At 27.1% G+C, this 23,881-nt stretch overlaps 1 protein-coding gene and 1 long non-coding RNA gene across 3 annotated transcripts; one reads left to right on the top strand and one right to left on the bottom strand.

Moving 5' to 3' along the window:
• Positions 1-1,268: 1,268 nt before the first annotated feature.
• On the bottom strand, positions 1,269-23,695 carry LOC107443079 (DNA damage-regulated autophagy modulator protein 2). Of its 2 annotated transcripts, none has more exons than XM_016056839.5 (8): positions 23,159-23,278; positions 21,477-21,550; positions 20,673-20,794; positions 18,691-18,845; positions 6,786-6,963; positions 5,020-5,093; positions 3,916-4,032; positions 1,269-2,585 (listed from the first exon to the last, which is right to left on the bottom strand). In XM_016056839.5, the coding sequence occupies exons 2-8, from the start codon at positions 21,545-21,547 to the stop codon at positions 2,412-2,414; spliced, it is 891 nt and encodes a 296-aa protein (XP_015912325.1). In that variant the 5' UTR covers positions 21,548-21,550; positions 23,159-23,278; the 3' UTR covers positions 1,269-2,411. The 2 variants fall into 2 exon arrangements, with proteins under 2 accessions (XP_015912325.1, XP_015912317.1); XM_016056831.4 differs by lacking the exon at positions 23,159-23,278 and adding an exon at positions 23,544-23,695 and having other exon boundaries at positions 2,270-2,585.
• Positions 7,414-12,681, top strand: LOC147803055 (uncharacterized). Its single transcript, XR_015429691.1, has 3 exons — positions 7,414-7,481; positions 11,922-11,955; positions 12,583-12,681. It is a non-coding gene; the product is annotated as an uncharacterized LOC147803055 (long non-coding RNA).
• Positions 23,696-23,881: the final 186 nt, after the last annotated feature.

Below are 23,881 nucleotides of genomic sequence, written 5' to 3'. Positions count from 1 at the left end.
GAATAGAAAATTGAAGTATAATATAAATAAATATGTTTTGCAGACTGAACTCTTATTTAAAATTTAATTTATTTATTATTGACAATTTATTTTAAACAATATTAATAATGAACAACTTTAATGCAATTACTGATTTAATTTTATATTTTGTAACCGCCGTCGAACAGCCGACCCAATTTTTGGGTTTACGACTACTAATGTTAGACTCCGTAGACTTGCAATTTTGAATCAATACAGAAAACAAGGAAACTCCTAGATCAGCACCCCCAGATGTATGATTTGTTATGGGAACATGAAGCACTTTGAGACTCGACAGATTTAATGTGCATCAGTCACCGTTTACTACACGGGGAGTCTTCGGCCAGCGGGGATTGAACCCACGACTTCTGGGACATGGGCCAGGCTATACCGGCCCTTTACTGATTTAATTGATTAAAACATGTAATTTAACAAGTGATGAGTCAAAATTTGAAGTTATTTAAATTTGAAGCTTACAGAAAAGGTCCCTTGTAAACTAAAAAAAGTACATTTGAAAAATTACATTTACATTTCAAATTTTTTGAAAGTATCAAGAATGTAATGCATAATTTTAGTAGCCATCAAAAATTTCAAAAAAAAAAATAAATAAATAAAAAAAATAAATAAATAAAAAATAATAATACCAATATAAGGAAAACTAATTTGTGGTAAAATCATATTTACATAACTTATTATGATAAAAATAAATACATGGCTCATAAAGGCAGCTTATTTGTATGTAACAAATATACTTAGCAATCAAATTGAAATCTTTCTTAGAATTTTCATGCGGCCATAAATGTCTCTGACTACAGTACCAAACATTCAGTACAGACATAAAATATATATCTTAGAACATTAAAGTTAATTTCACACAGAATTGTGTGAGATATGAACTACCTATCAATACATTTTGTATCGATTTTTAAATATTTTCAGTCTATCATCTAATTATGAAGAAAGTTGTAGATGGTAGCACAAGCATAATGAGACTGATTTTTTAAAATGCAGACTGTGGAAGAAAAAGCTGTGATTTAGTGAATGGGTTATTATGTTTGAAAAATTGTTATTATGAAATAAGTTAAAATTTAAATTATAATACTAGTTATACTATTTTAACATTAATAGTTAAATTTGATTTCGGTAAGCAGTAAAAAAAATAATTTTTTTTTAAGGGTTTAGCATCAAAATGAAGAATTTAAAATATTTGGTTTAGCTTAAAAAAGGTTTTGTAAAAAAAACAAAAAAAAAAAAAAAAAAAAAAACACAGTAAAATGGCCAAATACAAAATTATAAAAATTTATTGAATAAAAAATCATCTTGAATCTCATCAATTAATGATAGATTGACAGAATATTTAATTGAGTTACCTCATTTTTTTTTTCTCTCCATAATATTCCATTAACTCCTATCTTTAAAGACTTTGAATGCATAAGCAAAGTATTAGTTTTTTTTTCAAGAGCTCATTAAGATAACAAAGTAATTTTAGCAAAGATCAAAATAATTTTAAAATCAAAAACAAAAATAATTTAACAGCATCTGATTTGGATGCACACATATGAGTAAAAGGCATTTCTATTGGAATATTTTAAAATATATCATATCTCTCTTAAGCAAATAGAAATGCAGAATAAAATTTAATTAAATATAACAAAAATTAAATATATACATTAATAATGTATTTTATCAAAATATGATAAAGTACATATTGATAAATAATTTCTTACTTCTTTTTAAATAAAAGTGAAGTAAATATGTACATTTTATTATAAAAAGAAAAATCACCACAAAAAAATATAGAGTAATAGAGAATAATTTACATTTGGTAATTAAATATTATTTATACATACTAATTATTATAAATTAAAACGTACTTGCAAAAATTAATGTGATTCAAAATTTTCAAAGACAAAAGATTCCTAACTATTATAAAAGTTTTAAACTTTAAAATAGTTGCTAATAATTCATATATATTCTAATGTATAGTGCATCTTATTTATTAACAATATTCTTAACATGCATTTCTTAATTGTCTAATTATAAAATGCATTTGGTTACTTAGCAAGATTAACAAAAAAAAATAATTATAATAATTAATTAAAATACATTGCAAAAACTGAAAAAATATGAATTGAAAACTTTAACTAAAAAGTCACTTTTATGTTACATTATAAAACATATAAAGTAAAAATAAAAACCAATATCACCACATATTGATAAATAATAAAAATTGCAGTTTCATTGCGAATGAATGAAAACTTTTATCACATAACACTCATATTTCAGCATAAAATAGGACACAACTCAAAAACCATTGTTAAAATCAATTAAAAACAAATGATGTACTAAAGAAATGCTATACACATTTACAAGCATAAGATTATAATAGACAGTTAATGGACAACAGCTTGAGTAGTTAGAATATTATCTTTTTTATAATCACCATAAGGACTGCTAGGTAAAGAACTAATGCGTAAACTGTTAGGATTAGGGGTGATGTTAACATGTTCTTGACTGTTATAAAATTCTGTACTTTCTAAAATAACATCATTAGAACAAAAAAGCACCTGAAATTAAATAAGTATTCTTAAGTCAATTCATAAAAAATGAAATTATGCATTATTTACTAATTTTTTTAAGAACTATTTAAGAATTTACACATTTGCTAGATAAATGTCAATCTCTCAACAATATTTATATAGATCAGTAAATTTTATTAAAATAACAATGTACAGAAAATTATTAATTAACTAAATTTATTAATTTAATTATTATTTTTGTTTGTTTTTAACTTCAAAAAAATTATTGATTTAGTTGCCATTGAAGTTTGTTCTTAAGTATAATAGCTTGAACTTTAATTCAATAAAAATTTACCTTAAAAAATGATATCAGAAATATAGAACAATAATTAAAAATAATTTTGGCATTTCGCACTTTATTAATAATAGAAAAAATAAGAATAGAAATAAATATCATTTAACAATTTCTCCAAAGCTAAGCTGGGCTTAATTACGACAGTAGACAAAGATAAAAAATTTATTCAATCCATGCTTTCACTTAAATTAAAGAAAAAAAGATAAGCAACACATTTAAATATAGCTTAGAAAATCTTGTTCGTAAATCCTTAACCCAATTCTTCCCTATTAAAACTCATCAAAGTAATTTGTTAATCTCATCCTTAGCAAAATGCTTCTTGAATTATGTAATAACATAATGTATATCTACAAATATTTAAACTTAACAGCTGAAACACACTGGTATAATTTAGAGTCATTACTCTGTCAAGGCTATGTCTCAAATAATAATAAAAAATATTAAAAGTAACTACACAAAAAAAAAGAAAGAGGTTATTTTCAATTGAATTAGGCAATAATGTTAATTCTCTTTTAAATATATTTCATCTTATTCTAGAATGTTCTCATTTTTACCGATCAGTCCTAGTCAACATCATTATTTGCTAAGCTGCTTGTAAATTTAGTTAAATGTCTGTCTACTTGATGTTCCTTGCATTATTTAAAAGGAATTAAGATCTTTTTTACTTAATTTAAAAAAATAGAAAAAAAAATTATGGATTAAATTATGCAAAATTAAAAAAGAAAATCATACATAGAACACGGCAGTTAAAATAAAGTTTAGATTAATAACAACAATACAATACACGAAACACTAAATCATAATTTGTGTAATATATATTGGATCATAAATAATTACGTTAAAATGTTTTTAATTTAAATATATATTGCTTTCTTTTTGCTTAGAAAAAAAAATTCTGTTAGATGTTGTTTCTGAAACTTGAAGCAATTTAAAAATGTTTTATTGTATTCTAAAAAATAAATTTCAGAGCAAGAAAATGACTTTTTAAAATTTTTACAAATAGAAAATAATAATTATATTTACCTGAGGGGAAGAAATAGAAATTTTTTGCATTTCTTTAGCAAATGTGAGAATAAAACAGTCAAATGATATAACGACAATCCATTCAGCCGCTGTGCTGATAATATGAGCTCTGAAACCCTAGAAATTATACATATTTCTACATAAATTATACATATAATAATACATATTTATGATAGACTGATTACTAACAGTAACATACATACAAAAAAAGAAAGTATACACAAAAAGAAATGAAAATAAAGTTTCATTAATTCCAATTAATCCTTTGATATGTAATGAATGTTATATTGCAATCCAAATATGAATGCCACAAGTCTTAGTCAATTTTACGACGAGGAGTTTCATTCAAGAATATACCGGGGCTCAACATGAATATTTTGAATTGGATAAGTGAATTAAATCGTAATGCTCTGAAATATACAATAAAAACTAATTTCAACTAGAGATAACTAGTCACTGATTAATAAGGCCTAAGAGGCCTGAGTCCAGTACCTCACATTTCTGAAAACCTTCTAGATGTTGCAAATATATTTTTTCTTAGAATTGGTCTATTACAATTGTGAGTTAAGAAAAATTTAAACATATATAAGTTCAAATTCACTATTGCATAACAATTTAAAAGCATTTTGTATATAAACATGCAAATTTGGTTTAAAATTGCAAAAAGTGGAGCTCCAATAGTTCAGTGTCTACAAGCATGAAATTTTTAAATTAAGCCCTTGGAGATAACAATTTAATAATTAAAGAGCTTGTGGCAATACAATGCTAAACTATATATTCAAATTGTGCAAGAAATCATTTAAGGATTACTTGATCGAAAACACAATGATTTTCATATAAGCATAAAGATGCATTGAGTTGTTATCAAGTGGAAATTTCAGAAACTAGCCCAATACTTATCTGGAAACAATACTCTAAGGAACAGTTTGGTATAAGTAATCTATTAACATAAAATGATAGAAAGTCACTTATCACTATATTGCCTCAATTCATTCATTTTGATAGGAAATGTATTTAAAATATATGTTCTAGCATACTGATTTTCTTTGCTCTGCTTATGAAAAATAAATTAGCTTTGATAATTATTTTATAATAAATACTCACTCCATCTTCTGGATGCCATTTAGTTGCATCTTTCCCATGGAAATTTTTTCTAGCAATAACACCAGCAACAAGTGCTAACAGAAGTTAAAGATTCAAACGTAACAAAAATGTAACATCTAAAATAATAGCTAAATAGAATTAAAGGATCGTAAAGCTAAATCTAGAAAGAATTATATTTTTTAATTGTAAAATTAGCTCTTCTAACTGATGAGAACTTTAATAATCTCTTTCACATAATAAACTAAGCACTTCACGTATATATTATCGTTAATTAGTTAGAAAATGTAATCTTTATTTGTAAAATGAATCTATAGTGCGCAGTAAAATATCTTTATGAAGTCGAATTCCCATTCAATTTAACAAATATTTTGAGATTTTAATATATCTGGTCTTATGATTACTTCTAGCGGCGTCAATCCTAACATAGGAGTCTGGATATTATGGAACACATGACATGAAATAATAACTACATGCTGTATATGGAAAAAGTGCGGACTTGTCTTTTGAAAACAAAGTTGTAAACTCTTCTTCAGGAGCTTCTGCTCCATGTACATTTTGCAAATAGTAGTTTCTTTGCTCATTTTTCTTAATAAATGCCTAATACAAATTAAAAAGGTATCATTATACAAAAAGAATATTAAAATCGACTGCAAATAAAAATCTGATGAATTAAAATTGAATTATCTCTGATATTATGGTCAAAAAAGAAAACTCGACACGAAAGCGTGACACATATATCTAAGGTTTGCAGTCATGGACGTGTGAGCAGAACAAACAGGCACAGGATTTCAAAGAGAGCAAACAAATATATTTTATTTAATAATTTTGAGAAGTATCATGAGAGAGAATGCGCCACAATTTCATCGTGGTTCAGCCTAAATGTTAGGGAAACTCTTGCAAAGAAAATCTATAAAATGCTTTGATTTAGGGAAAACTTAGTAATTGTAATTGGTTTATTAAATAGGTCGCACATTTCCCACAAAGAGTAAAGGGAAAAATGTCCTACTTTTAATTAATGCATGCTTGAGCCAAAAATAGACTTAAGGACAGGATGTGAATTTAAAAGTGTGAGAAAGTATTTTGATTAGAATAATAAATTAAGGAAAGGATTTCCAGAAAAGAAATAACATAAAAAGATAAATTGAAGCTTTTTATGTTACATATATATCATTAAACAAATAACATAAGGAATTCACAGATAGTACACAATGCAAAAATTTATTGAAGTTTAGTGCAAATAAGAGTTGCTTGAAAGAACTAAAAGAAAACTTATGAAATGCGATGAAAATTTTTGAATGGAGATTAATGACTGAATGTTTAATGTTTGAATGGAATGGAGATTAAATGTCTCCCATATCATAAAAGGTTTAGACATTGAATATAAGTTCCCTAAATTTTCCTTTAACTAAGCATCACTTATCGTAATATATATGTAATACCTAGTTACAAAAATATACAAAGTTTCTTATTTGCATTAACCCTGTACTAGAATTTAGTTATTAATTATATATACCTATTAATCATAGATTATAATTACTATTGCTATTACTTAAAATTTATTCTCCTTAATATCTTTTATAAATCATCGCTGGGTATTATAGATGATAGTGTGTTGAAAAGTAGCTAAAATCCTTATCAGATTTTTATTAATTTGAACATGATTTTTCTTCAATTAAAAAGAAACAGTAGTAAAAGCTAAAGCTAAAGAGTAAGAATAAAACTTTTTAAAAATAATATAAAAAAGGAACCCATTATCAAAAGGATACTTGTCACAAATGATGCTGTTAAAATAAGGGACAAGAAGACCCTTAATCTTGCAACGAAGGTAGAATTCAGAAACGGACATACATAATGAGATATTACAGTTTGCAACCAACTATATATAGCAGAACATCCAAATGCTAATAGTGCACCACTCATGTGAACAATTATGACTGAAGTTTCCTATTAAATGAATATAATACAATAAATAATGAAAATTACACATAAGAAAGCAAGATAGAATCAAAAGTACAAAATTGGAATTCAGTAATAAAGTATTTTACACATGTTTTCACTTCTAAAATTTAAAACTACTCATTGTATAATTAAAAGTTATTTTAATTGACCTAACCAATATTTTCAGTATTATCTTAAGTAGTGCATAAAATATACATTCCCAGCAAAAACATAAGTTCTGGCCATCTTCGAAATTACTGACGGTACTGATTGAAAAGTGAAGGTGCAAATTACTGTCAGCTGGGTTGATTGCTGGGCCACCCTATGAACTTTTGCCAACATTGTAGGAAGTGTTGGGCCTGTACATTACAAATAGCCGCGTCCCGTCAGTCTGAATCTACCCAATGGGCCACCAAGTTAAAGTTGTCTGCTGCCGCCAGTGAAGCGGTCGAGCGAGTAATTGTAACTGTGAATTTATTGTTTAGAAAAAGAAGCACGTTGGATTCTTATAATTTTCAAAAAAGGTAAGGTTTTATTTTTTTCTATTACATTGAAGTTATTATTTTAATCATTTTTGATTTACTATTGTTCAAATATGTTTACGACGTGCAGATTTCGGTTTACAAAGAACCGCGTTTGAAGTGCTGTTTTGGCGCTATGTTTTAGATTGGCAATCATCTTTATTCAATTAATACATCATAATTAACACCTTTCTAAGATAGAATAATAAAAAATATTAAATTTAATTCAATGAAAATGTACAGACAAATGTTTTATCAACACCAAGATCGCCGCCAAATTTTTAGCGACAATCGAGCAGTAGCACGCCAAAAACAAATATAAATTCTGTTGTATGATGACTCTTTAAGTGCAATTCATAATACGAGGGTGTTTCGAAAAGTAAAGATACACCGTACGCCAGAGGAAAAGAAAAGTTTTGTCGAGCAAGTTGGCAACGCAGGTTTTAACCTTGAACCGTTAGCTTTCTCCTCGCGGTCGTTCGGCATTTCAACGTTGATTCTGGTAGGAGTAGGTCGTGTTTAAAATGGCTGCGGCGATTCAGAATCCCGCCAAATGCGAAGTGCGCTCCGTCATACGTTTTCTTCATGCAAAAGGTCAGAGACCAGCGGATATTCACAAAGAAATTGTTTCTGTTTATGGGAACTTTATGAATAGACAAAATGTAGCGAAGTGGTGTCGTCATTTCTCTGAAGGTAGGACCGATATTCATGACGAACAAAGAACAGGTCGGCCATCTGTGATCTGTGATGTCCTTCTTCAGAGAACAGAGGAAGCAATTCGCGCAAATAGACGTCTCAAATTGAAAGAATTGCGTCAGATCATACCGGAAGTGTCAATGACAACTCTTTATGAAGTTGTGACTGTCAAGTTAGGGTACAGGAAATTGTGTGCGCGCTGGGTTCCAAAAATGTTAACAGAAGAACACAAAAAGAAAAGGATGGGCTTTGCACTCGACTTCCTCACACGCTATGCAGAAGCAGGTGATGAGTTTCTTGATCACATTGTGACAGGTGACGAGATGTGGGTTTATCACCATACACCTGAATCCAAGCAACAATCAATGCAATGGCGCCATTCGAATTCACCCAAAGCCAAGAAATTCAAAACTTCGATTTCAGCGAAAAAAATCATGGCTTCTGTTTTTTGGGACAGACAAGGCATTCTTCTGTTGGAATTTATGCCTCTCGGAACGACAATTAATGCTGCTGCATATTGCCAGACTTTGAAACGTCTGCGAAGGGCAATTCAAAACAAACGCAGGGGAATGCTGACAAATGGAGTCCGCTTGCTTCATGACAACGCTCGGCCTCACACAGCGCTCGTAACCAAAGCACTACTCAAACAATTCAAATGGCAAGTATTGGACCATCCGCCATACAGCCCGGACCTTGCGCCAAGCGACTTCCATTTATTCCTTTACCTGAAGTCACATCTTGGTGGAAAATCGTTCCACGACGATGTTGAGATGAAAGATGAAGTTGAAATGTGGTTCCGACAACAGGCGGCAACCTTCTATGACTGCGGGATACAAAAGCTTGTGCACCGACTTAACAAATGTTTGGATAACGGGGGTGATTATGTCGAAAAATAATAAATAATCGAGTTAATGAGATGTAACTGACGTTTTCAAAATAAATGTTTTTTTTAAGGAATGCGATCCATTGTATCTTTACTTTTCGAAACGCCCTCGTATGTTGTAGCATATGATATAAATCAGGTTTATCTAAGTATATTATGAAAATAGGTTTGTATAATAATCAAGAATTTTCATTAAAACTTATTTCTTTATGTTAAATAATATTTAGATTTTAGTTAACTAATTGCTGTTAGTAATATTAAAAATTGTTTCTGTTATATGTATTTCATTTTAATGAAATTTTTGAGCTAAATTCAAGTGTAAAAATAGGTAAAGGTTTAATAATTTATACTAAATAGTTTAAATTAAGATGAAAAATTTATTTGTACATGTTAATATAAATAATTGCGAAGAATCGTGCTGTGAATTCTTAAACAACCTAAAAAAAATATAGATTATGGAAAGTTTTTTAGCACGCAGTTGCTCATACTTAATTGTATATTGGCTAACCCCACTTATACAAAAAAAAAAAATATTACAAAATTCTTTTATATTTTGAAATCAATGTTAAGTTACTTCATTATTTTTGTTAAGAGTTAAGTGAATAATGTTTTGTATTGTGAATTTCAAGTTAATATTCATATAAAATAATGCCCGATTTTTATAGGGATTACAAAAATATATAAAAGTTCAATACAATATGAAAACAAAATTCATACTCAATAAAAATAACAAACAACTCTTTTTCTATTAGTTTTAAAAATGTTAGAAAACCTGTTAGCGCTCTCCATGAATTTCTATAGGTTTTCTTATTTCTTGCTGTGTTTATTATTAATTTAATGAACTCGCACTCGTATTGGTAACATGCGATCAAAATTTCTACTTTTCGACTAGTTAGAGTACTAAAATCTACAGGAGCTCTGTACTTGTTGACAATTTATATTACAATCATTTCCTGACCGCTATAGACAGAATATAATACCATTTTATTTACAAGTACAACTTCTTAAAAGGATGTTTGGCCACTTTCGAAGTAGCCGAGGTGCTTCATATTTAACTTGTATTCTATTGAGAAAACAAGTTATAACTGCTTCCAAATCACTGAAAGCTAAATTTATAATAATTTTTTGCAGAGAATCTTTCAGTGGAAATAAAAGTTTTTCAATTAACTCCTTGAAAGATTTTCAATGCTAACCTTATATTTTGTGATCCTAGAGCCGAACTTAGAAAATTTTGTTGTTTTATTGTTGACAATTCTGTTAAGAAAATTTCCTGACCTACAAGTTATTTTTCTCATTCTAATTTCTGAAAAATATTATTCTAATTTTCATTCAAACGTTTTGAGTGCCCGTTGTGTAATGCTTTTTAAATTTTTGCTGAAAAAAGTTAAGCGAAATTTTTTTTACTGTATATCTCAAGTTAATATTCACATGAAAGTAAGACCTTTTTTTTTCTTTTACCTCTTTAAATGTTAGAAAACCTGTGCCAGTCCTCCATGAATTTCTGTAAGTTTTATTACTTAATGTATTTATTATTTATTGAATTATCTCGCTTTCATGTTTGTAACAATGGTAACTTGCAATTGAAATTTCTACTATTTTCCAACTGAGTGAAGTACTGCGTCTCTGTTCTCATCAACTTCACTTTCCAAGTAGCTGAAGTGCTCCAAATTCAACTCTTATTCCATTGACAACTTACATCTTATCACTTAAAGGAATTTTTTTTTTTCTTAAACTAAATATCAAATCCTTATATTGAGCTTTGTATGGAAGTGCTAGACTAATATAATTATTAATAATAGTTTATTAGACACAATATGCTTTAATATTAGATTCCATTGAACACTAATTTAAACGTAAATTTACGAGTAGTTTGAAACACGGCTTAACGAAAAAATCTAGCCGCTTTTTTTTATTGATAATTTTCTTATTTTATTTTCATAATCTGTTTTGGCTTGAGCAAAATAGTTGTTGTTTGCCTGTCAGTCTGACCACAGCAAAGTGAGGGTTTAAACGCACATATTTTAAATTATTGTACAAGGGGGCGAACCATATGGAAACGACAAAAATTTGATTATAATCAATTTGAAAAGTTTTTTTCAAAATAGATTAAATTTCAAAAATGACTTTTATGTGAAACTGTTCTATTTTACATAAATTAAATTGAGAAAAGCAACTATTACCAACCAATTCCCCTGATACAAATTTTTAAATTTATTAATAGTTAAAATGATTTATCAATTAACTTATTTTTTTTTTCATCATCTGCAGAATCTTTGATGTGCATAAATAATTTAATATTATTTTGGGAAGTAATATTTTAATTATTATTATTTGAATTATGATTTTAAAGAAGGATTAAGGACATTTTAATGTATTAAGCGAATTCATTTATAAAGTACAGTGAATTCTCACTTATGCACCAGTCTTTGGGACCAAGAGAAAAAGCGTATAAGATTTAAAAAACAGTAAGTTCATGCAAATAAGAAAAGCTTCAGATTCAGCAAAAGCTAAATTTACAATAATTTTTTGCCGAGAATCTATTAGTGGGAATAAAAAAATAAATTTCAATTAACTCTTAGGAAGATTTTCAATGCTAACCTTATATTTTGTGTTTTTTTTTATTGTTGACAATTCTGTTAATAAAATTTCCTGGTCGAAAAGTTTTTTTTCTCATTCTAAATTTCCTGGCCTACAAGTTATTTTTCTCATTCTAATTTCTAAAAAATATTTTAATTTTTATTTAATCTTTCTGGGTGTCCATTGGGTAATACTTTTTAAATTTCTGCTAAGAGTTTACCGTAAAATATTTTTACTGTATACAAGGTAATATTTACATAAAAATATGACCTTTTTTTTCCTTTTAGCTTTTCAACCTGTGCCAGTCCACCATGAATGTCAGTAAGTTTTTTAACTTTTATCATATGCAGAATCTTGGATGTACATAATTAATTTAATATTAGGTACTTTGAGAAGTAGTATTTTAATTATTATTACTTGAATTATGATTTTAAAGAAGAATTAGGGACATTTTAATGTATAAAGCAAATTTATTTATAAAGTGCAGTGGATTCTCCCTTATGCATCAGTTTTTGGGACCAAGAGAAAAAGTGTATAAGATTTTAAAAACAGTAAGTTCCTGCACATAAGAAAAGCTTCAGATTCAGCGAAAGCTAAATTTACAATAATTTTTGTGGAGAATCTTTAAGTGGAAATAAAAAAATAAATTTCAATTAACTCTTTGGAAGATTTTAAACGCTGACCTTATATTTTGTGATCCTAGAGGCGAACTTAGAAAATTTTGTTGTTTTATTGATGACGATTCTGTTAATAAAATTTCGTAGCCTGCAAGTTATTTTTCTCATTCAAATTTCTAAAAAATATTATTCTAATTTTTACTTAATCTTTCTGGGTGTCCGTTGTATAATGTTTTTTAAATTTCTGCTAAAAGTTTACTGAAAAATTTTTTTACTGTATATCTCAAGTTAATATTTACATAAAAATAAGACCCTTTTTTTTCCCTTTTAGCTCTTCAAATGTTGGTAAACCTGTGCCAGTCCACCATGAATTTCTGTAAGTTTTATTACTTTTATCATCTGCAGAATCTTTGATGTGCATAAATAATTTATTATTTTGAGAAGTATTATTTTAATTATTATTATTTGAATTATGATTTTAAAGAAGGATTAGGGACATTTTAATGTATTAAGCGAATTCATTTATAAAGTATAGTGAATTCTCACTTATGCACCAGTCTTTGGGACCAAGAGAAAAAGTCCATAAGATTTTAAAAACAGTAAGTTCATACAAATAAGAAAAGCTAGATAGAAAAGTTTCAATAGCTGAATAAAACTACAAATAGTCGTGAATAGCGGCTAAACCTTCTAATTGTTTTTAATGATTTCGAGTAATGTTTTTGTCATCTCTGTTTTCGCGTAAACTGAGTAATAGTAATCGCTATAGCTTTACATTCCTTGACCAAAAACTAACGTTTTAATTGGTGGTGGGAAAGACACTGCTAGATAAATTTTGAAAGCATATGGGTGGTATATATGGTGGTTTCAATGTGGGTGGTGTGATAGATAAGACACCTTATTCAAATTCATATAAAAAAATGTCTTCCTAGAAACAATAAAGGTGAAAAAAATCCCATAGGGAAGAAAAATGAACTGTATTACTAGATCCAGTAACTTATTTCCTTTTATCTGTAACGAAGATTGTTTATTTGCTTTAAACTGAAAACTTTTTCTAAAAAATGGGATTATTTTTTTCTATTTAAACAAAAAATAAAATCAAAATTTTAGACTTTTAAAAAAAAATTGTGTGCTGAATTGAAATATTTATTTTCTGAATGATACATAAAGAATTATAATTATTATTATTTTCCTATATAATGATCAAGGGCCTTTGAAAACCTTTGTATATATGCAAAAGGCACATAAAAGAGGTGGCGCAGAAGTGATTGGTCACTGTATGTAGTTTTATATTTTAATAATGGTTATTAATTTTCATTTTAATCGTTTACTTCCCTATTCAATGAAAAAAAGTGTTATATTTATAAATTTTATTGATGTATATAAAATATTTTTTTAAAAATTTTATTAAGTACAGTAAGATTTTGATTGTGAAAACACAATCATATTTAAAAACCTACCTTGTTAACATAGCTTAAAAACGTGTAGGTTAAAGAGAAGAAAAAAAAGTAACGACAAAGTACTGATTTGAAGCATCTTGATACTAACCTGTACAATATTGAATGCCTTCTAAGACATTATTTGGTAGAAAAAATTTTTGCGATAAGAATAATTTTTTAGTCCAAGCAAATAAAATGCCCCGTAAAAGTTAAAAAATTCTTAATAAAATGTATAAGTAAATTTAATTTATGGTAACTAAGAAATAATGTTAATAACACCTACATTTCACTTATTTATCTATTCTTCAATAGTACAAAATATTTTTATTTGGCAAAAATATATACACCTACCTTTTTAAAAACAAAAAAGTTTTCTTGAAACAGAAGTTTAAAATGTAAACACATTAGGAATCTCTAAACTAACATTTAAGTGTGACAGAAGCAAAAAGATTATAGAAATCTTACGATTTTATGAGTTAAACGAGATGAAAAACATCAGAACCAGTTTAATTGCATATTGAAATGTTGAAGTTTTTAAAGATTCTTTTTTAACTTTCCGCCCTATAAACGGGTTGTGGTTGTGTGACGTGGGCGACCCTGCTTCACCACAGGTGCCCACTGGGTAACGAGAAGAAAGTAGTAGTTCTGGCATTCCTGTGGCCAATGGGACAACCCCCCAATGCCTGCAATTTAAAAAAAAAAAGGGAAAAAAGTCTATAATAAGGAAACGCCCATTGTAACGCTCCTGTCCTTGGGCAATCAAACAGGTTTAAATGTTTTCAGTCTAATTTTTCTCTGAATTATTCATTAGATTTAAATAAGTTTTGTTTCTTTTTATTTGTGGCCCATAATGTGTGTATCCTATTACAGAGTTTATTTGCTAGAATTCGAAAAGTATATGTTGAAAGTGGTTAATGTGCAACTCCTGCTATTCTAATCTACAGAAAATGACAACTAATTTTTCTGTATCAAATAAAAATGCAGTGTACCTCCTCGAGAAGGGCCATCCGTCCTCACTGCCCTTTGACGACACTGTCTGATAATATTCCTTTTAAAAAATTTAATGTGTAAATGATGATTACACACTTTTAAAATTATTCGTGTTAATAAGTTTGATTCAGATACCATTACAAATATTTACTTTGTTAATTCTCAACTGGTTAAATTTTTAAAAGATTTTTTTAGTATCAATAAGTTTATTAAAAGATTTTTTAAAAAAATTTGAAATGAATATTTTTTTTAAAAATATGTACCTTTCAATATTTATTTTTAATTAATCGTTTATTAGTTAATAGTTTAAATTATGGAAAAAGCCTTCAAGTTTAACAATATTTTTTTCTATTGCACAATGTTTTCTATTGCACAATGATTTTCTATTAGCATGTTTTTTTTCTTTGTAAGCTACAAATTTTTCTCATTTTGATAATGGGTGAGAACTACTTTTTGAAATATACATGTAAAATAGTAGGTATAGGATGGTAATTTTACAGTCGTTAAGAATCGAATTCAGCTGTTACATAATAGTACACATTTTGTTAACTATTTACGGTGTTAATTAAAAGCCCTTTAAAAACTCGGTGTACCCTTTTTTTTTTAGGAAGCACCTTTCCCTTTTTTATTCCTAGGCATAGTAATGGAGTATTTAACAAATATTTTTTGTTAAAAGAAGGAACTAAATTAATAAAAAAATTTGAAGAAAAGAAATTTCATCAGAGATGTAAACAATGTTATTAATATTTATGTAAACTTTTCATTTTTTGTCTTACATCTATACCAGTTATATAAAGACATTACGGAAATCGTGACATTGGTCAAATCTGTCGTTATTCTTATCTAGTTCTTGTGTTTTTTATATGAGGAAAATATTAATTTCACAAAGCATCACCATTAAAGTAATTTAAGAATTTATTGATTTATAAAGTTATTACAGAATTGTAAAATTATCTGCCTTTTTAACTAGCAAATTTTGAGCAACCTTTTTTCATATGGTTTCAATTCATATTATTGTTTTGATGCCTATTTTAATATGAAAAATGTTGTAAATTTTGAAATTTTTTTTGTCAAGGGTATACAATTAAAAATTTAATCATAAAAGTAAAGCGAAAAAGAAATACTATTGATACATTCGTGCATGTAAGTAATATATATTTAAAAGTAATTTTTCTTCTATACCTTTCCTTGAAACAATAATTTACATTAGAATATCATAATTGTTTTAAATATTAAATGCAAAAAAATTGAGCACCATAAAATTAATGAAGAAAAAACTGCATGTTTTTTAAAATTAAATATTTTCTGAGAAAAGGTGAGCACAAAATTAAACACCCTGAATAACTTTTCATTTAACAGTTAGATTTTCATGTACTAATTGTCAATCTTAATGGGTTCGTGAGTCAATATTCAATAATTTCATTCAGAAAGGAATTTTATGTTCAAAATCTTTCTAAATTATAAGACAGGTGTATGTTTTACATGGTGTTACTAATTTGAAGACTAATTTGATGAGTCAAAATTTATCAATGAAATGATAAAAGCAAAAACTTTTCGATAGAAATTTTAGTTTTAAAAGCTCATTTTCACAAAAATACTTATGTTTTTAAAATATTCGATTTGCATAATTTTTATTTTATTATCCTCTCTTTCAGAACTCTTCTGTGCTATTCCAAGTGATTCTATGTAGACAAAGATATGATTTCTCTGTTGTTTTTATTATTTTTAAAATTAAATTGAAATTTGTGTAATATTTGTATTGATTAAGGTTATGTCTTTGTATTTATATGTCTTTGTATAATAAAATGTTTGCAAGAGACAATGTTGATTATTCATTTAACTAATTTCAGGGTACATTCAATTCATTACATGACTGGCTACATTAGTACATTTTTGTCCAATACACCTATTTTTTGTTAAATTTGCTGCAAGACTAAATATAATCAGTAAAACATGAATTCACGATCAGTATCGCACTAAATGATCATCTCTGGACAGCCTCTTAATATTATCGGCTGTAGGTTGTATTTATTTTTGTATAGGGTACAATAGTATCACTAGATTCCTTAAGAACACAGCTTTTATTTTAAAACATATATATACTGACTACAAGCTATTATAGACATATATATTGACTTCAAGTTAAAACTTGAAAAATTACTTGTGAGATACAGAATTTTCATAATTCTGAACAGCAGTTTTATTATTCTGCTTTTAAGTAGAATATCACTGTAAAGAAAAGATTATTACATATGTTTACCTAGTTTAAAAATGTATTGATAAGTGGAAGCATAGATTGTGCACAGCAAATCTTTAGGACTAAGGGGTTGAACTGTGTAAAAAATATTCTTTGCATAAAACAATTTAAATGAAAAAATTAACCTAGAAATATTTTCTTAGTTCATATATTAATAATTTATTCAGAAATGTATTAGATAGCTAGATATTTATTTAGCTAATTGAATTAAGTAAAAATTAGGTTTGTGGGTTTTAATTACTCCTGTAACTAGGTCAATGACCTCTCGTAAACCTCTATAAACTAAAGGGATGCTGCTGGGTGTATATAAATTGCTGGCCCTCAATTATTGATTCATTGATTACCCTCTACTGGAAAATGTCGGGCAATCACTCACCCAGCGCGTTTTAGACAGTAACTGCTGGGTTTGGTACTACCGGCCATCGATAGGCCGGTATTGTTGGCTCGACAGAAGGCCAGCCATTCACTTTAGTACAGTTGAAAGTGACTTTTGCCGGCACAGACCCGTCGCTTTAGCTGGTGGCAAACAGCAGTTTTCTGGAGCTGGACCTACAGATTTGTTTTTGCTGGGTTTCAGTAGTTTTTGTTAATATAGAAAAGCAGTATTTCATTTTTGTTCTTTGCTTCAATTTAGACACAAAATATTTTGTTTCATATTTGCAGCAAAAAGCAATGTCCTTTCAGAAATAATTTCTGAAGCACAGTAAGTTTAGATTTACAGAAATTTGTTCCTAGATTCAATGATTTAGAATATAAATAAAAAAATTTTTGTTTCTGACTTTATTTTTAAAAACTTACAAATATAAGTTAATTTTCTCACCAATTCATCTTTTTGAAGTATTTGAATAGAGTGGTGGAAAAAATAACTTTCCATCAAATTTATTGCACCAAGTATCAACAGATTAAAATAAAAGTTTTACCCACAATGCAAAGCAAATTGGTATCCCTGAAATGCGTCGCACTTGCATACAAAATATTGTTTTGTTGCTAAGTTCTTGTTTTCTATTCAATGAAAAATCCATTTAATAGACGATCACTTTTTTAATGAACAGATTTTTTACTGCATCAATTTAATGTTTTACAGGCCGATTCCTTCATGGTGAATTTAGAAATGCTCATTATTCGGATTTAAAAAATAAGCTAAAGAAAGAAGTATTGTTTAAAAAAGCAAATCAAAATTTCTTAACATTTTGAAAGCATTTAAATTTCAAAAAACATTTATGTATTATAACTCATGTAATACATACTATTCAATAACGTAACACATAAAAAGTATTATTTTATGACTACAAAATGAAGTTAAAAATTTGGGTTGTTTCTTAAAACCTCCACAATTCTTGAAGCCACTTCATCTCTTATATAGTAATTTTTCACATAAAGGAGAATGGTTGCTGCCAGTTTCACTGTACATACTTTAAAATATTATACAGTTACAAATACATATCTGTTTTATTAAATTATATTCATTTTTTTTATCTATTTAGTACTCAAATCTATTATTATCCACATAATTTCAAAACCTTGCTTTTGAGGTCAAAATTTTCCTTCCCCAATTTTACAGTTCTTAAACAACACATACATAAAAAATTCAAGCATTTTTTTTACTCCCCTCAGTTTAAGTGAACCTTAAATTATTGAATTATAAGGACTCCTTTGTGTGTCCAAACAAATATTTCCACAATTTTTTAAAAGATGAGAAAAAACTATTGTAACACAAATAACATACAATTATTATATATTCAATATTAATTAATACCTGAAAATTAGCAATAATACTGGCTCCAAAGCAGCCCATCCAGCCAACAATCAAAGCAGTTTGATTCAGTTTTAAAACTACAGAATAATCTGATGATAAATGATCTCTATAATGCTGCTCTACATGTTTGTATCTCACATAAATGAAGGCAGCCACTAAAATGAATAATTAAATATTAATAATAATAGCAGCAATAATAATAAAAACATATACTAATAATGATATAAATTTGTGATAGTTTTAATTTTCTTTTAAATAAAAAAATACTATTTTTTTCTGATATAAGTAATATAAAAATTCAAAGAGAATATGTAGTTATTAACAGATTTGTGAATGTTCTGAAATAGGTAAACCATTAAAGTGATTAAAAAAAAAAACTGAAAAATTAAACAAATATAATAAATTTATTTTATGAAACCTTTATTAATTTCATTTCTTAGTGTTATTTACTATTGTTATCATTTTACAGATGTAGTGTAAAAAAGAAAAAAAAAAAATACAGATGTTTTTTCCTTTATTTATTCAAACAAATCCTAAGCTCTGATTCTAAGACTGAGAATAATAATGATTCTCAGTCTCATCTTCTTTGACTGAAAAGATTTGTTTATTTTGGTTGTTAAAAAGTATTAAGAAAATGACTTGTATAAGTGACTTTGTACTATATTTAAAAGAAGCTTTCTATTCAAGTTACAAAGATAATAACCCATAATTTCATAATCTAAAGAGTTAGAATGCAAGTGTATCAATATTCTCTTTGGTCTAATAAAAAAGATGACTGAAAAAGGGTGTGTTAATCATTTATCGCATTTATAGAAAAATATAATCGATTAAATCTCTCAATATTTCAATACAAAAATAAATTCAGATTTTCAGACAATTATTAATTAAAATTCTAAATTAAAACAATTTAAGTGAACAGCCCCATAATTTAATAAATCCTTCAGATTTTCAGATAATTATTAATTAAGACATTCTTAAATAAAAACAATTTATGTAAACAGGACTATAATTTAATCCTTTGACAGCAATGTAAAAATTTTTCTATCCAGCATTTTTATGATCAGAGATATTTTAATTCAACAGAACATTGACATTCTGTCGAATTGCAACAACTCTACTTTACTTTCCTTGGATTTGTTTTAATGACAAAGATATACCATTATGACACTAAAAATAAAATTAAATAATAATAAAAAATTAAATAAAATTTAAATCTTTATGATTCTTAAATATTGTTTTTAATGAAATTCAACTTTATTTCAAAGGATTACTCTTGTTATTTTACAATCTAAATAGGGTGACAAGGAATAACATGGGCAATGCTTATAACTAAATATTTTCATTTACATCTAATTTTAAAAATGTTTATGTTAAGTATTGATTCAAGCACAACCCAACCATTCATATGAATATTGTTTGGGGTATCTATTATGTGCCGCCAGTGAAAAGGGGTAAGGTACTCAAGAATGTTGCAAGATACATTTTTTTAAATTTTTTCATAGCTCAAGAATGACCACCTTACACACCAATGGATTTCTGATCAGCCCATTTTAGAGACAAAGGGTTGTGCCAAACCTCATTATAAAATTAAGCAACAAAATAAGGGACAAAGGAACAATTAACGAACAAAATATAACACAGAACATGAATAAAATAAGGCCTAAAAAGAGCCTTACTTATAACAAATTATTATACAGCGTTAGATTGGAAATTCTTCAAAATTTGAGAGCTCATATTTCTTACAGAAAATATGAATATTAAATTTTTTTTTTTTTTAAATACTTTACCATTTAGGAAGCAACAGTCTTAAAAGTTTCATTATCAATAACCAAAAACTTGCATTACATACAAACTTGTAACTACAACTGTAATAATTAATACAAAAGTAAGCATTTTTCCTCATGCTTATATACCTAAATGGTAAAATAAACAACAACAAAATGACTTAAACATTCAAACCAAAATGAAATACAATTACTCACTTAGAAAAGCAATCAGATTAACAGCTTGACTAAAGATGCAACTTTCAGGAACATAAGTACCAGTGTCACTTATATATGGGAATTCAAATGATACATGCTTCAGGTATACTGCAATGCAATACCTATGAAAAAATTTCAAAATTTAATAGTGTTCACTTATTTGTATTACATTAGAAAATATAAGAGTATGCAAACAATTATAATGCACAACATAGAGTAACCTACTTGTACTTTTTTTAAACCAAATCAAAAGTGTATATATTTTTTCTTTTTGAGAAAGGAACAGAGTTTTGCTTATTTTGATTGGTAAAAAGTGTCCAGGAAATAGACCCTTCTGATAAATGGATGCCCAGATGAGGGACTTTAAATCAAAAATCAAACAAAATGAACAAAAGATACAAATTACTTTAAGACATTGATTATACATATTCAAATAGATAATCATTTAATATCAGAATAGACACGTCTCTGGAACACTGTTACAATATAAAAAATTACTTAGACAGTTCTGAAATGTGTGGTTGGGACAATGAACAGTAATGATCCTTTACCTATACATATATATATATTTTTAAAAATAGGCATAATTTAAATACAAAATGATTCTAACCAATATTTTTTTTAACTCTTTGTGAGTATTTTAAATGAAACATCCCTTTTAAATAATGAAAATAAACATATTTATGAAAAATAATGGTTAAAGACACAGAAGTTCACAAATGGAGAACATGTACGAATTTGTAAATAGAAAAATTCACAAATGCAAATTTACGAATGAAAAAACATATTTAAAATTTTACATACGTTATTATGAATGAACTTGGAATAAGTATGAAGATGCATATTGGCAGTACATGTATCTTCGTTAACACCATGATCTAAAAAAAATCAGACAGTGTTACAATGCACAGAAACATCAGAAAATTATAAAGAAAACATGTTCTTACATGAAAAGTGTCTTAGAAAACAAATTAAGACAGAATAAAAAAAAAAATGTTATGACAAAATAAAAGAGGATAAAACATGCTTTACATGATTCAAATAGATACAAGTTACATAGCATACAATTAGAATTTTGTAGGAATGATTTTCCACTTGGCACTAACTTTTTGTTATATATACAGTACAGAACCCGTTATCCGGAAATCAGAAAACCGGAACGAAATTCGATAAATTTTCCCGCCATTAAAAAAAAATTTTTTTTTTTCCTCATAGGATTTTTCTTTCTTTTTTGAAAGATGCTTACCTTACCATCATTTTAGAAATAATCATTAGTGTATTACTTCATTGGTTTTTCTTCTTTTTAAGATTATTTCTAAATATTATTTTTTTTTAAAGTTGGGTTTAAGAATAAAAAAAACAGCTTTTTGTAGCGATTCAGAAAACCGGAAAAATCAGTTATCTGGAATAGCGATGGTCCCGATCGTTCCGGATAATTGGTTCCCTACTGTATATGAAAAAAAGACTGATCGAAAGATACTCACTAAACTTCAGTAGAACAAAAGTTCGGTTTAAAATTTTTTAAGTGTTTTTATAAAGCTAAGGAAATCATTAAAATCTTTTGAATTATTATGTAAGAAGCTTAAACTGTAAGCAATTTCATTTTTTTCATATTTTAAATATTCATATAACAAAGAAACTGGCAATGAAATTTTAAGAAATAAATAAAAGGAATTGAAACTTTACTGAAATTATGGAAATTATACTTCTTTTGTCCTTTGCAAATAATTGTACTTTCAGTTATTCATTTTCCTTTTTCAATCATTTTGATTTGTTTCTTTTGAAAAAAAGAAGTCTAAAACAACACATAATCAATAAACTGAAGTTCTCTCTCTCTCTCTTTTTTTTTTTTTTTTTAACTAAAAGCGACACTTTGATGAATTTTTTCAACCCTTTTTTTCTTTATACAGTTTTTAATTATAACAGCAACTTAAACTAACTATTTGGACTTTAAACATTTTAGAAAATTATTTAATAATATATTGTGATTAAATATAGTTCATAATTAATTAATCAAAACAGTTAGAATAAGGATCAATAGCAAGAACGATTTTAAATTTATTGAACAAGAAACAAATTTGCTTCTTGTTCCAAAAAATTAAAATTGAGTAAAAAAATTACTCCCTCAAAAAATTTTCATGTGAGTATTAGGAGTATAATCACCCCTCTAAAACAAGTAAGATTGAGTCCTATAACGTGGAAATCAGATAATTAAATCAAAAGTTATTAAGGGTGGCTAGTTTCTATTCTTAGTGCACTGTTCAAAAAATAATAAAAATCAAGTTATTAAGTAAATACGAAAAATATTTACCTCAAAAAATAAATTAAAAAGCTATTTATCCGAACCCCTTTTGAAATAAACTATGTGATATTTAATGAATTAATCTTTCTTTCAGTAATGAAAAAAAAAAAAAAAATTGTTTAATTTAAAACAGTGTTACAATAAATGAGAAAAATTATTTCTCGAAAAATGCTATATAACTCACTTGGTTTTAGTCAGATAAAAAAGATAATAAACAATTCTTAATTACTACTAAACTGATAAATGTTTTAGAAACATGAATGAAGAATGAAGGTCGAAAAAAAATTATAAAACAATTTGGAATTACAGCGATAATAATAAGTAAATAAACTTTTAATCTTAAACAAATAAATATCTCGAATATATTATATCAATTCTTTGAAAAGTGGTAAAAAAAAAGGAAAAACAAATTTCGCGTTTTATTGTCATTTTGTTTCACTTTCACTTCATTATGAAAACAAATGATAATGGGATATCTTAACTGTCACTTAGCAACAACGATGACAATGAGTAACCAAGGTAAAGGTGCCATAGGGAATAATAAAGTCAAATAAATAATCCAATCTTACCACAAAATGACTTAGTTAACTTATAAACGCAATCTAGAGATCAAGTTCTTTACCAAACCATATTTTATTTTGATTCAAATTTGTTATGAAACATTTCAAATTTCAAAACAACAATGTTCAACAAAAGCTAAATAAAGATACTGTTGCCAAAAACAAGTTTCGTTTTCCAAATACAAACACAAATGAATAAAGCATGGAGTTAAAGGTATTTTTTCACTAAAGTCAACAGTTACTTTGATATGATTGGTTTATATTTTACTGCAGTGTTACTTTCCTCTCTTGATTGGTGAATTTGTTGGCCGCCATCTATATTATTTAATATTGGCAAATTTTCATAT

Source organism: Parasteatoda tepidariorum, chromosome 10, assembly GCF_982258835.1.
Source record: "Parasteatoda tepidariorum strain Cologne lab strain chromosome 10, Ptep-v5.0, whole genome shotgun sequence".
NCBI classification, from domain to species: Eukaryota; Metazoa; Arthropoda; class Arachnida; order Araneae; family Theridiidae; genus Parasteatoda; species Parasteatoda tepidariorum.
This window is presented reverse-complemented; position numbering and strand designations above follow the sequence as displayed.

What these genes read in the sequence shown, in the direction of transcription:
- LOC107443079 (XM_016056831.4), bottom strand. Translation starts at nt 21,547, where the DNA reads ATGGTGTTAACGAAGATACATGTACTGCCAATATGCATCTTCATACTT. An exon ending in CCAAGTTCATTCATAATAAC is followed by an intron (nt 20,795 to 21,476) that starts GTATGTAAAATT and finishes ATTTTTTCATAG; the next exon opens with GTATTGCATTGCAGTATACC. An exon ending in TTTCTATTTCTTCCCCTCAG is followed by an intron (nt 2,586 to 3,915) that starts GTAAATATAATT and finishes ATTTAATTTCAG; the next exon opens with GTGCTTTTTTGTTCTAATGA.